Here is a 13,211-nt window from a genome sequence, read left to right on the forward strand (position 1 = left end):
TTCAGTCGACAGCTGTGATGGCAAAACAACAAAACAAACTGGAATTAGCCAGAAATGAATACAATACAACGCAACAAACATAATGAGCTGTCAAAGGCTTTGCAGTCTGACTGGAACAAAACGTTCAGGTTAATCTGGCAAATATTGAAAACACTGAGCTGAACCTGATATTGCCAGTTTTTTACTTTTAGAGCCATAGAACTGTCTCAGTTTGAGCTAAAAACTTTCAGTTCAAGCTACAAAACTCAAAATATTAAACACACTGTTCTGAATCCGATATGGCAACAGATTTTTTTTACTCTTAGAGCCATAGAACTGTCGCAAACATTGAAAACCCTGAGCTAAAACCGATATTTGCGACAGTTTTACGGCTCTAACGGTAACGCAAAAGGGTAATGCTTGTTTAATGCGAGGAATCGCCAGCATTAAAGCACATTTGATGTGACCACATCACAGCCATGATGTTATTTGTGACTCCCTTTGTTGCTTATTTATAATCCTTGTGTGGTTTTATATATCAAGAAAACAAAATATTTATCATTCATTTGTACATGAATATCTTCCAATCTTTTATAACTTTTAACTAAACTGTCCATTTTATATAGTGTGCCTTTGAGACTACAACATGTAAATGACCTCTGTTCTGATTCGCTGACCCTTTCGCAAGTGAAATGAGGCACACCATGTTCAAAAAAGGAGTCCAAGATGAAAGGAACAGGACAATTTGTTAGGTTTGGACTGAAATCCTCATTGACAAAATAAACTTAAGCTTCAGTGGTTGTGGCATCATAACCAAGATGAGTTTGGTTTGTTTTGGCAGCTTAGTGTCCGTAAACAGACAGGATTGTATGGAGCAAAGATTGAACAGCATGTATTAAAATATTTATATTGCGATCACACTCTTTTGTTTCAAAGTTAGTTTTTTTTAAATTGGCCTTTTGCAGAGTGATGCTATAGTTTGTTTACCATGTTACATGTTTGTATACTAAGTCTTGTGCAGCTTTAGTAACGTAAACCAACAAACAGCACTAATAAGAAGCCAATAAGACCAGATGAAGTGTGCCTCAAGTGTGCCTCAAGCCTGAAGAGAGTTTATTAGTGCCTCAGGCAACCCAGGAGCTTCAGGCTAACCCCCTGCAGCCCCGGTCGGGCTTGGAGAGAGAGGAAGGCCGGGTCATAGCCGGCTTGCAGGGTTCCCATTTCCTCGGATTGAGAATTCACTTCCCGTGTGAGGTCACTGCTGTTCAAACACTCTAGTCTCCGCTCACACGCTGGACTCCAGCTCAGACTGTACCGCTTATTGCTCTAATCTGCTTCCCCTTATCACGCCAAACACAATACACGTATCGTATTTCACCTCGTAAAGCAGCACCGTGTCAGTGCTTTTTGCTTGAGGCAAAACACAAGCGGGTTCTTTCTGCAAATGACTCATTCAGACGTCTTAACTTTGTTGATGGTAGTTCAATGGAGGCCAGTGGGAGGTGGGTACAGGATAAACACTTTCCAGATCACTGTAGATATGAATTTAAAGGGGAGTCAAACTGTCTGCATGATGTAGTCCTTGAGATGTAAACATCATTCAAATGATTTGGGATAAAATGATTAATTATAGAGAAACTTACATGGGATTTCTTTGGGTTTTTTATAGTGGCGGTGATATGAACCAGGGGATGTGATGATGCAATAAAGGCTTTTTGTGAACTGACCAAAATGACCAGTAATCATACTCATGTGTTTTTACATATAATGTTTATAATAGTAAAATACTGGGAAATCTGTGGAAATCAGTTTCTTTGAGGACTGTTTTGCCTTACAACACCCTGCATGTACTACTCTGCCATGAATGGCTTTTTAAAAATAGGCCAAAAGTCTCTCAAAGGTATTGCAGAACAAAGTCACAGGCATCAGGCAGTGTATTCATAAACATTGCATATGATAACTTTCTTTGAGGGAGCATTAATCTCTTCAGACGTCTGGTTCCTATCACCACCACTGTAAACAATCCTGACTCTGTAGGTTTCTCTACAATGTATGATTTCACACCAAACTGAATGACTTTGCTAACATTTGAACGACTTAATCATGAAGAAATCGGTGGGATTCCTTTATAACGTCCATATAGAGCCAACAACTTACATTTATACCAGAAAATAGTGACCAATTTTTCATTATGTTGTGTTAATTATTTATGTCTTCTTTGCTTGTTCATCTATTCTGTGTCAACTGGATGTCAATTCCTTCAAGCAATAAAATAGTATATATAAACTTTTTTAAAAATGCAAGTCAGTTGCTCTACAAGTTCATGTTTACTGACCTCTCTGGAAACGTCATCTACAACGACATGATCTACTTTCTGACCATGTAAGGGCCTCCTCCACTTACTAGAAGTCCAAGACCCCCCCCCATCCCCCAGGTAGGCGAGCATGTTCCTACAGGCCTGAGACTGTGTTATGCCTCTAAGAATCGCTCAGGTATGTCGCCCTGGGACATGCATTCTGCTGCCAGAGACATTCCTCAATGCCACAGTTCGATCATATCAATGGCCTTGGGTGAGGGTTTTACTCTGGCCAGATGAAGGTAAGCTAGGGGTCCAAGCACTGATTTCTATACATTAACACATTCTTCATGCCATTGACTTTTTCTTTAAAGAACTTGTGCGGGGGAAAACTGAAAGAATGCAGGCATGTTTAGCCAGCTACAGCCACATCAAACGGCAAAAAGAAGCTTCAAATGCTGCCTGTTTTGGCTATTTGCATGCAAAATAATGGTGTTGGTAGCAGGGATAGGAAGTGAGGGAGGATCTCTGGATTCAAAAACAGCGTTTAATTCTAAGGATTGATGAAAAGAACAGAAAGAGAAGAAACACCCAAGCACAATAAGCTTGAAAAAGATCAAGATGTCAGATGTTGGACGCAGACACAGAAGAGGAAACAGGGCTGGTACAAAGAGCTATTTGAATCCATGCTTTGTTTACTAGCTGCTGAAGTGGAAGGGAGCGTTGGAGGAAACCTCTATTTCAGCTGCGCTGAAAATGGAGCCATCAAAGGGTGTATGTGGAGACTCCACATCCTTGATTGGACTCCATAAAGACTCGGCTAGTGTTGTGGGAGCCCACACAAGGTGCCAAGGCCAATGGGTTGGATGGGTGGTGGTTTTTAAAAAGGGAAACTGTCTGTCAACCTTGCCCCTGTTTTCATTCCTCCCCCTCATCTAATCTAACACAAACATTGGGCTAAAACACGGCCACTTTCTAGGTCATTTCAGATCCTTTAAGCACAATCTGACCTTAGATTTGGTCCACAAAGTGGGAAATAGTAACATGGTAAAGCTGTACTATGTAAGATTGTTTTTTTGTTGTGATTGAAAGAAGTAGTATTACTCCATGCACTTCTGCAGTTCACCCTCTAAAGTCTGAAATAGTCATTTAAAAGTGAGCACTATCAGATTGGCTTTTGTGGGAGTTTTACGGATCATGCCATTCATATTTATGTACTAATGTCACACACACAAGCTCAAAAAGAAAGTCCAGTTTGGCTCCAAAATGCAAAATCAACATTATACTGATGAAGTTATGACAATAGTAGATAATTCACTTATATCCTCATGAGACACATCCTTCAGGAAGTTCAATACTCTTTCAATGCGCTCGCAGCCATCTAACTCATCCAAGTCTGAAGCAAAACTAAAGTTTTCTACCAGAGAGGTCCCCAAAATGTACATAGTGTAGCTTTATTGTAATGAGATTATATGACAAACATGGCTCTTTTCTAGGTTTTGCTGGGCCATATATGGCTTATACTGGAACACCATGATATTAACATCCATATCCTCAGATCACTTGCCAAAGTCAGTCATCCAGATGAAGTGCCAATCAGCCGTAACCACAAATGAAGTGTGCCGCAAGCCTGAAGAGAGTGTATTAGTGCATCAGGCAACCCAAGAGCCTCAGGCTAACACCCTGTAGCCCTGCTCGGGTTTGGACAGGGAGGAAGGCCGGATCACAGACGGCTGGCAGGTCTCCTGTTTCGTCAGAATCGGAATTCACTTCCTGTATATTGGAATACCATGCTGTCGACATACTGTACATAGACATCTATTAGATAATATGCATAACGTCCATAATATAATGCCCCTGAGATTGCAGTGTCCATGTTGCCAAATGGTTTTCATTAATTCTACTTTGGGCTTTGGGCAGGATATGTATGCAGTATATCTGATTTACTGGGTACTTCATATTGTTTTGAAATAAGTTTAAAATAAAAAAAAAACAAACAAATATAGTGTTTCCCACAGACTTGAAAGAAACTTGGGGGGACACTGTGGGGATGGAGGAGGTAATCTGAATATATAGATATCTGAACTCATTGCATTTGTTTACTTAACTGGGTATTCTAATAAGGCATTGAATAAGTAACGAGATAACAGGATGAAATCCCATAGAAGTGCTAATGTAAATGATCATTATTGGAACAAAGTGATGTTTAATTGTAATGTAATTTGCTCTATTTCGACCAGTTTATTTGCCATGAAATGTTCACACCATGTAAAAAGGAAAAGAAGAGCCAAAATAATGGTGTTATGGGGTCGGCAGTGACCAAATACCTCCTCATACTGCCCAATACTGCCACATCTGCAACGTCACTGCTTGAGATAACGCACTTTGACTGTGTTTTTGGGGCTTCCTGATGATCTCTTGTTTAACGGTTATTCTCTTTAACAGTCTAATGGCAACAACCCTACAAAAACATCACAGCTGTGTCTCAAATGCAAAAAAGTGTCAAATGTGACAATGTTCTCATTGTGTCTGGCCTCCTTCACTTTATAGGCTTCCATTCAGCATGCCTCACATTTATGAGGGGGCGAGTGGCAATTACTTTCCCCTAGACTCTCTCCCTCTCTCCTCAGTGATGTGGGGACCTTTAGACGGACAGAAATCCCTCTGTTCCAGGCCTGTCCCCTGCAAAGCCACTCTCACTAACTTTGACCACAGAAAAGCATTATGAAGCATTAGACAAGAGAACACAAATTCCTTCCAGTTTAACATTATGGGGGTTATGAGAAGCAAATGAAATAAAGATTATGAGTTTGAAACAATAATTCTAAGACAAGTATGTGGAATGCTGTGAAACACCCCCCCCTCAGTCAAATGACATGTTTTTAATTGCAATAAGCAAACACATTCTCTACAGAGAGCATGCTTAAATATCATTATAATTTTAGTGCAATTGGAGAATGTGTTAAGCATCAAATATAAAATGTTCTATAACTTTTGCACAGGACACATTTTAAGTTTTATTTTTTCCCCAATATGTTAAATTCAGTAAAGAGACAGTAACTGTGCATTAAAACATGCAGACGTGTGTTCACTTATTTTCACATAGAAAATCAACAAAACATGTAAATTGAGCATTTGCCTATTACTGTATGTAAATAAGCTATGTTCTGATTGGCTGCCCTTATCATGCCCTTATCATTTGAAAAGCAGTCACACAGTGAATAAGCAGGGCTTCACCGTGAATGGGCGGGGCTAAACTGTCTTGGGTTGAATAGGCAGATATACACTATATTTCCAAGAGTATTCGCTCACACACTTATAAACATGAGTGACATCCTATTTGTAATCCATATGGTTTAACATGATCTCGGCCCACCCTTTGCAGCTGTAACAGCTTCAACTCTTCTGGGAAGGCTTTCCACAAGGGTTAGGAGTGTGTTTATGGGAATTTTTGACCGTTCTTCGAGAATCAAATTTGTGAGGTCAGACACTGATGTGGGACGAGAAGGCCTGGCTCACAGTCTCCACTCTAATTCATCCCAAAGGTGTTCTATCAGGTTGAGGTCAGGACTCTGTACAGGCCAGTCAAGTTCTTCCACATCAAACTTGGTCAACCACTTTATGGACCTGCTTTGTGCACTGGTGTGCAGTCATGTTGGAACAGGAAGGGGCCATCCCCAAAATGTTCCCACAAAGTTGGGAGCATGAAATTGTCCAAAATCTCTTGGTGCTGAAGCATTAAGAGTTCCATTCACTGGAACTAAGGGGCCGAGCCCAACTCCTGAAAGTCAATCCCACACCATGATCCCCCCTCCACCAAACTTTAAACTTGGCACAATGCAGTCAGGCAAGTACTGTTCTCCTGGCAACCACCAAACCTAGACTCATCCATCTGATTGCCAGACGGAGAAACGTGATTCGTCCCTCCACAGAACACGTCTCCACTGCTCTAGAGTCCAGTGGCGGCGCTTTACACCATTGCATTCAATGCTTTGCATTGTGCTTGGTGATGTAAGGCTTGGATGCAGCAGCTTAGCCATGGAAACCCATTCCATGAAGCCCTCTACGCTGTTCTTGAGCTGATCTGAAGGCCACATGAAGTTTGGAGGTCTGTAGCGATTGACTGCAGAAAGTTGGTGACCTCTGCGCACTATGTGCCTCAGCATCTGCTGACCCTGCTCTTTGGCAATATAGTATATGTAAATACTGTTTTCATTACATCACCAATAACATTTTAAAAGGGGTTGTTTTTAATAGGTTGTTGTCCATGTAGGAGTGTAGAAACTGGGGTGTAAACAGTTTTGAACTTTAACAAAGTTCATATACTGCATCAAACTTGTTTATTTAAAAGAAGCAAGGAACATTTGGAAATAATAATAAGAATAATAACAAAATGTATTTACAGTTTATTTAGCACTTTTCATTTTAGTTACAAAATCTCAGCCACTTTTCAGCATAATGCTAGCTTGAACAAATATGTTCCTAGTTCATGAAACCTATTTATAATTTAATAATATATAGTTTCACTACCAAACAATACATTGTTTTTTATGGTATATATTGTACAATACTGAATAAATGTGTGAATTACATTGTAATCATTGTATTTCTTTTATTAATTTAATGTAATTTCTGTATGGTGGGGTGCCCATATGATCCTAGCCACGCCACTGATTCCAACCCACGTTTACCCTAATATTTCCAGTGTTTTCCCCCAGACATTCTCGTTATGAGATCACATCTGGCCTCGCAACAGTGATCTTTATGGTCAGTGTTATAGATTTACCCACTACTATGTCTGTGATGACTGTCGCATTTAAAAGTAGAGAAGGTTCTTTATTGCTACTGACATTTGAGAAACTGTTTTTAATAGAAAACAATATCTTTAAGAGGTTTAATTTACGAATGTGCATTTTAGATTAAGATTAATTAGATTAAGTAACCCATACTATTCCCACAAATGGTTAAATTCCACCTCCGCATTTAACCCATCCGTGAAGTGAAACACCACATACACACTAGTGAGCACACACACACTAGGGGGCAGTGAGCACATTTGCCCAGAATGGTGGGCAGCCCAATCCGCAGCGCCCGGGGAGCAGCTGGGGGTTAGGTGTCTTGCTCAAGGACACCTCAGTCATGTGTTGTCGGCTCTGTCGGCTTACACTGCATATAAAAATATGCATACACAGTTTTGTCAGCTCTATTAATCTCTAAGACAAATTATTCAGCAACTGCATGAAAATAATGCAAAATTTTTATTTATTTATTTATTTATTTATTGTAAAAGTTCCCCTCGGATTAACAGCAAATGTGTTTTATGATCACACATATTGCTATATACTTACAGTTTACTGCTGAAATCCAAAAATCTCTGACGCTCTTCGTGTTATTTTATAAAAGTAATGTTTCCAGAGCAGATCACTGAAGAGACGCCGTCTGTTTATAGTTTAGAGCCCAGATTTGGGGAAAAATGGGTCGACTTTAGGTAGAAAAACAAACTGAGAGTTCAACTTCTTTTATTATAAGGGTTTAAATTGAAATCACCAGCTATCTGACTGGAAAGAAGACGTTACAGCCTCATACGACGCCCAGCTTGTGAATGTAGCTTATGAAAAGAATATGACGAAGTGCATTTTGGAAGCACCGGTGGTCTCAAGGAGTTAAAGAGGTTAAACTGCTTCCTTGGGTCGAGGCTCATCGGAGAGGAAGTGTCCACACTCGCTCACTATTTTACTCATGTATTAATAATTTTGTTCATTAGGCAGCGAATACCTTCTATGTGTCACTGGTGTTATGTGCTTTAATGGCTGCGGAATTTGAATAAATGATTGACGTTTATCATATATTATATTACTGGTTTTAAATAGTTATACAAGGTCACATGACCCCCAACGGGTCAACCAGTTTACAGAATCCTCAGTTTTAACCAGAACGTCACTGGAGTGACAGTCACTGGTGTTACACCGCATTCATATCACACCAGTGACTGGAAAATATGTTCGGAATTAAGCTCTCCTTTCTGCATATATTTTTAAAAATATATCCATCTGGATTCCCACTCCAAATGGAGATTGACCCAAGGCCTTAAACTGTAGTTTTTGGCCACTTTAACTGGACGTCCTCCATTCAAATACATAGAGAAATCAGTGATTGATATTGAGCATTTTTACGAAAGCTGTTTAATCATAAAAAAGTTTACAAGTTACAGTCCTACAGTCCACCTGCACAGTTTCATGTTCTCCTACACCTTGAGACGTGCAGATTTAGACTGGTAACCTTTAAATCCAATGCAAACAAATGAAACAGACACGCCAATGTTGTTACAGCTGCATGTGGCTAAAATAATACCGGTCCAATGATTTAAGAAGCATTAGGAAATCCAAAAAACGGCCTCGAAAGCTAACGTAATGCTTTTGTTATGACTCCCTGCGTATGCATTTCACATTACTGTCATATTTGAAACATATCAGATGTCGAATCACTTTTGAATGTTTCCTTGAATGTGAATCTTTTCAGCTGACCGACTGCACTAAACAGCCCTTCTCCCTCTTCAGTGCCTGATTTTAGTGCGGCAGAACTTTAAAGACACTCCAGAAAGGAAGCATTAGTTCCTTTCCTGGTGCTGGAAGTAGAGTGACCGACAGCTTGGTCACACAGCACACCTACTTCCTGTCTTAGGGGAAATCAGGCACTAAGTTTCGGCATTCTCGCTCTTTGTGCTTTCCACACTGCAGCAGCGTGGTGCCAGCAGCGGAATGAGCTGGAGGCCTGTGGCGCTGCCATGATGGTGACCAATGCCTTGGCTACCATAGTGTTTAGTTTAGCGGTGTTAAGTCGTTCTTACAAAAAATATGCTTGCATATACTTTTCTTCCTCTGAACTGTCCAGGATTAAGATTAGCAGTGCTGAGAAAAGCAGAAGTTTCAGTCACACCACAGAACTGTTTTAATGGGTTATTCTCATCATGAACCCAGAGTACCTCAGTAAGCTGCTTTAAAGGGCCCGTCTCACGCAAAACTGGGTTTTCTTCACTTTCTTTGAAATAATTGAGTGTGAAGTGCAAATACTGTTTAAGTTTCAACACCTAATTTTCCAAAGGTGGAAACTAAGCTGCAAAACAACCCCAAAAACAGCCTGTTTGGAATCCATCATTTTTGTGATGTCACAAAAACCCACACATTTCATGTCTGGCCATTCAGCTTGGTGCAGTTTAGCCTTGCCAATTCATACTGAAGCTATAAAGAGGGCTATGGACAAGACACAGACATCGAGCAGCCAATCAGACGGGGGCACATTTACATTTATCAGTCTTAAAGGTACACTCTTAAAAAAGATGGTGCTTTAATGGTTCTTTAGTAAAGAATATATAGAACCATGAACATTCAATGAACCCTGTGCATGACTAAAGAGTTCTTTGCATCATGAAAGCATTCTTTAGAATAAGGGGCAACAGGCTGTAGATGGTTCTACAAAGAACCTTTTTAAAGGGCTCTATGTAACACGCAAAGGGGTTCTTCTACACACTTAAGAATGATGGTTCTTTAGTAAAGAAATTGGTTCTATATGTATATAGCCTTTAACACTCAAAGAACCCTTGGCATGATTCAAAGGTTCTTTGCATCATGGAAGGGTTTATCAGTTTGATGGAGAAAGTGCTTTGTTAAAGAAAGCGGTTCTATATAGAACCAAGAAAATTCAAAGAACCATTTACATGATTAAGGGGTTCTTAACATCATGAAAGAGTTCTTCAGTTTAATGGAGAATGCGCTGTAGAACGTTCTATATAGAACCTTTTTGAAAATGGTTCTATATAGCACCCAAAGGGTTTCTTCTACACATTTAAAAATGACGGCTCTTCCAGGGTTCTATATAGAACCTTTTTGAAAAGAGGTCTCCTAGCACCTATAAGATTCCTTTTATTGTAACAAGCCTGACATTGTAACAGTAGAAGAAGCTTTTCAGTGCTATACAGAACACTATTTTAAAAAAATATATAGAACCATCAACAGCACATTAAATATGAAGAACGCTGTCACAATACAGAGAACCATTTTTAAGTGTGTATTGTTACGATGTCAAGCTTATAACAATAGAAGAACCCTTCTTAGGCTACGAGACTTTTTCAAAAAGGTTCTACATCTACAGCACATTCTCCATCAGTCTGAAGAGCGCCTTCTTGATGACAAGAATCATGCAGAGAATTCTTTGAGTGTTCTTGGTTCTGCATATTCTGCACATTCTTTACTAATGAGATCCATCATTTTTAAGTATGTAGAAGAACCCTTTTGGGGTGCTATGTAGAACTCTTTTCAAAAAGGTTCTATATAGAACCATCTAGAGCACATTCATGCAAACTTTCCATCGATCTGAAGAACCCTTCCGTGATGCAAAGAACCACTTACTCATGCAAAGGGCTCTTTGAGTGTTCATGGCTCTATACAGAACCATTTTCAAACCTAAAGAACCCTTGAAACATCATGTTTTTCGAGTGAAACAGTCTGTTTGTTTCCTAGGGATGACGAGAGGTTGATAAATGGCCATGTAAAAATGAATCATGACTGTTTTTGGTGTATGAAACCGCAGCAGCCTCAGGAGTGACCTCAGCGCAACAGAAAAAGCCCGACAAACGTGCAAGATGGATACGGGCCCTTTAATAGGTGCAGCACTCAGTTCCCTGGGGGTTCCTTCATGATGGGTGTCCTCATACGACGGCTATCTCTCCCATCTGTGCTCTAGGCTACTGCATGGGGGCGCATGCAGCACAATACAAACACAAAGACATGAGAAAGGAACATCCTCCCAAAGACGACTTCTACCTTTGCTTTTTGGCACTTCAATAGATGCTTGGTTAATAACCGACACCTGCATCTGACACCAACAAGGGTTCTCACCTTTAAACAGAAAGGTGCCAAACAGGGTTTGGAGCGATGCCATAGAAGAACCACAAGTTCCCTACAGAAGCGTTCCACGGATGGTTCTTTAAAGAGCCGTTCTTGGGTGGGTGTGATGAACCATGTTTAAGTTCAAAGGTTCTTCTATATAATGTAAAGGTTCTATACTAAGTAAAGGAACCATAAGTCTAAGCCAAGAGCCGTTACTTGAAATACTTTCTCAGCTCATCCTGGCACAGAACAGGAGAAAGGTCTCACCATAGCTGTCGCTGTGGATGCCACTGGCAGCTCCTCAGGTGCGCCACGATCCCGTGTCCACGAAGTCCAGCAGAGGCTAACGCGCTTCAGGAGCTGAGTGTTTTTGCTGAATCAGCCCAAAAAAAGAGACCCCGTTGTTACTGACAGAGGCGGAGGGAGCGTCAATTTAGAAGCTCGTGTTGCTTTTCAGAGACGGAAAGTGTCTCTCTCTCTCTCTCTCTCTCTCTCTCTCCCTCTCTCCCCGCCAGAGGCGACTCGACACTGTGGAATGTGAACAGCTGGAGAGGGACACTGCTGGACCGCCTGATTTCTTTCCCCACCCGTATTGCGGCAAAGCCCCGCCCCCGCTGCGCTACTATGGTTCTTCAAGGGTTCTTTAGTAAAGGGAGCCATTCTGCCTTTATACACAGCCTTTTTATGCTTAAATGGTTCTTTACCAGGGCAAACGGTTCTTCAGATTGATGGCGAATGTGTTGTAAATGGTTCTATAGAGAACCTTTTTTGAAAAAGGCTCTGTGTAGCACCAGAAAGGCTTACACGCCGTAATGACACCGTAAGGACAGCAGAAGCCTGTTTGTTTCTACATAGACTAGCAGCCTTAAAGAACCATATCTTTTTAAAGATATATAGAACCATGGTTCTATACAGAGCTTGTTTGAACGTTTTAACTAACACCATCTATTCAAATCAAGTACTCAAACATCCTGAAGAGCTCCCATTGAAAAACATTCAATATATATATATATATATATATATATCTTTTCTAATAGTAGATTTTTTTACCATCTTATAGTTGATTAAAAGGTTAATTCCCAAAAGGTGAAGTGTTCTAAAGGTACCCAGAGCTAGAAAGATGATAAAGTGGAAGCGTTTTCTCAAAATCAAACTGCTAACATGCTAACTAGCTAGATTAGCATATATACAGACCACTCTACCGAATTAGTAACTGTGATCCCCCAGTAAAATAAACACATAAATAAATAAAAAATAAAAAATAATGAAGTATTTAGACCTTAGGTATTTACAGATGTTAGGTTATGATCAATTTCAACCCAAGGCATTACTTCATATAGCAATAAGCTAAATATCTTCAATGGAAGGTGTTTGTCGCAAACGTTAAGCCCTTCATTTACACTCGTGAAGATACTCATCTCTTTTGGTAACTTTAATACTTTTTTGAAAGATTTAGATTTAGATTTTGAAACACAGTTTTAGTCTGGGGCCGGGGCCGTATTTTAGCCACACCCCCTGTATTTTAGAGGAAGTGGGGCTGCATCCCTGTCTCTCAAGGCCACATGGTGACGGACAATTCCAAACTGCAGTTAATACAACACAACATCCTTCACAGAATTCATATTACAACTGACAAACTGCCTTTGATGGGATTCAACCACAGTAACAAATGCCCTCACTGTCCAGAGCTAACAGATAATTATTGCCATGCATTCTGGATTTGCCCTCGTATTCAAGATTTCTGGTTGAAGGTCAGGGGCAAATTATCTGAGATCCTGGGACTTGGGCTCCCGGTCTGTCCCGTCATAGCACTACTTAATGACATCTTCTCCTGCGTTACCCACACACCTTAAACCTGTTGTAATAATATCTCTCACCATTGCTAAAAATATGTTCTACTTAATTGAAAAGATAGATCCCAAATCTCCATAAATCACCCGCTCAAGCTCCTTACAGATCACTGTAATCTAGAACAAGGGACTACAAGATTAAAAAATAAGACAAAAGCATACAAAGAAACCTGGTCATACTTTACACATTACATTAAGAAT

The 13,211-nt window shown here is 40.2% G+C and overlaps 1 protein-coding gene across 3 annotated transcripts in view; it reads right to left on the reverse strand.

Moving 5' to 3' along the window:
- phldb2b (pleckstrin homology-like domain, family B, member 2b) overlaps nucleotides 1–11,665 on the reverse strand; it is an 85,705-nt gene extending 74,040 nt beyond the window's left edge. For all 3 annotated transcript variants that reach the window (XM_017716258.2, XM_017716266.2, XM_017716249.2), the window contains exon 1: nucleotides 11,428–11,665. In XM_017716258.2, the coding sequence (XP_017571747.2) occupies nucleotides 11,428–11,430 (3 nt within the window). In that variant the 5' untranslated portion in view covers nucleotides 11,431–11,665. The remainder of the gene's footprint in view (nucleotides 1–11,427) is intronic.
- Nucleotides 11,666–13,211: the final 1,546 nt, after the last annotated feature.

The sequence above is a fragment of the Pygocentrus nattereri genome, chromosome 24 (genome assembly GCF_015220715.1).
Source record: "Pygocentrus nattereri isolate fPygNat1 chromosome 24, fPygNat1.pri, whole genome shotgun sequence".
Taxonomy (NCBI): domain Eukaryota; kingdom Metazoa; phylum Chordata; class Actinopteri; order Characiformes; family Serrasalmidae; genus Pygocentrus; species Pygocentrus nattereri.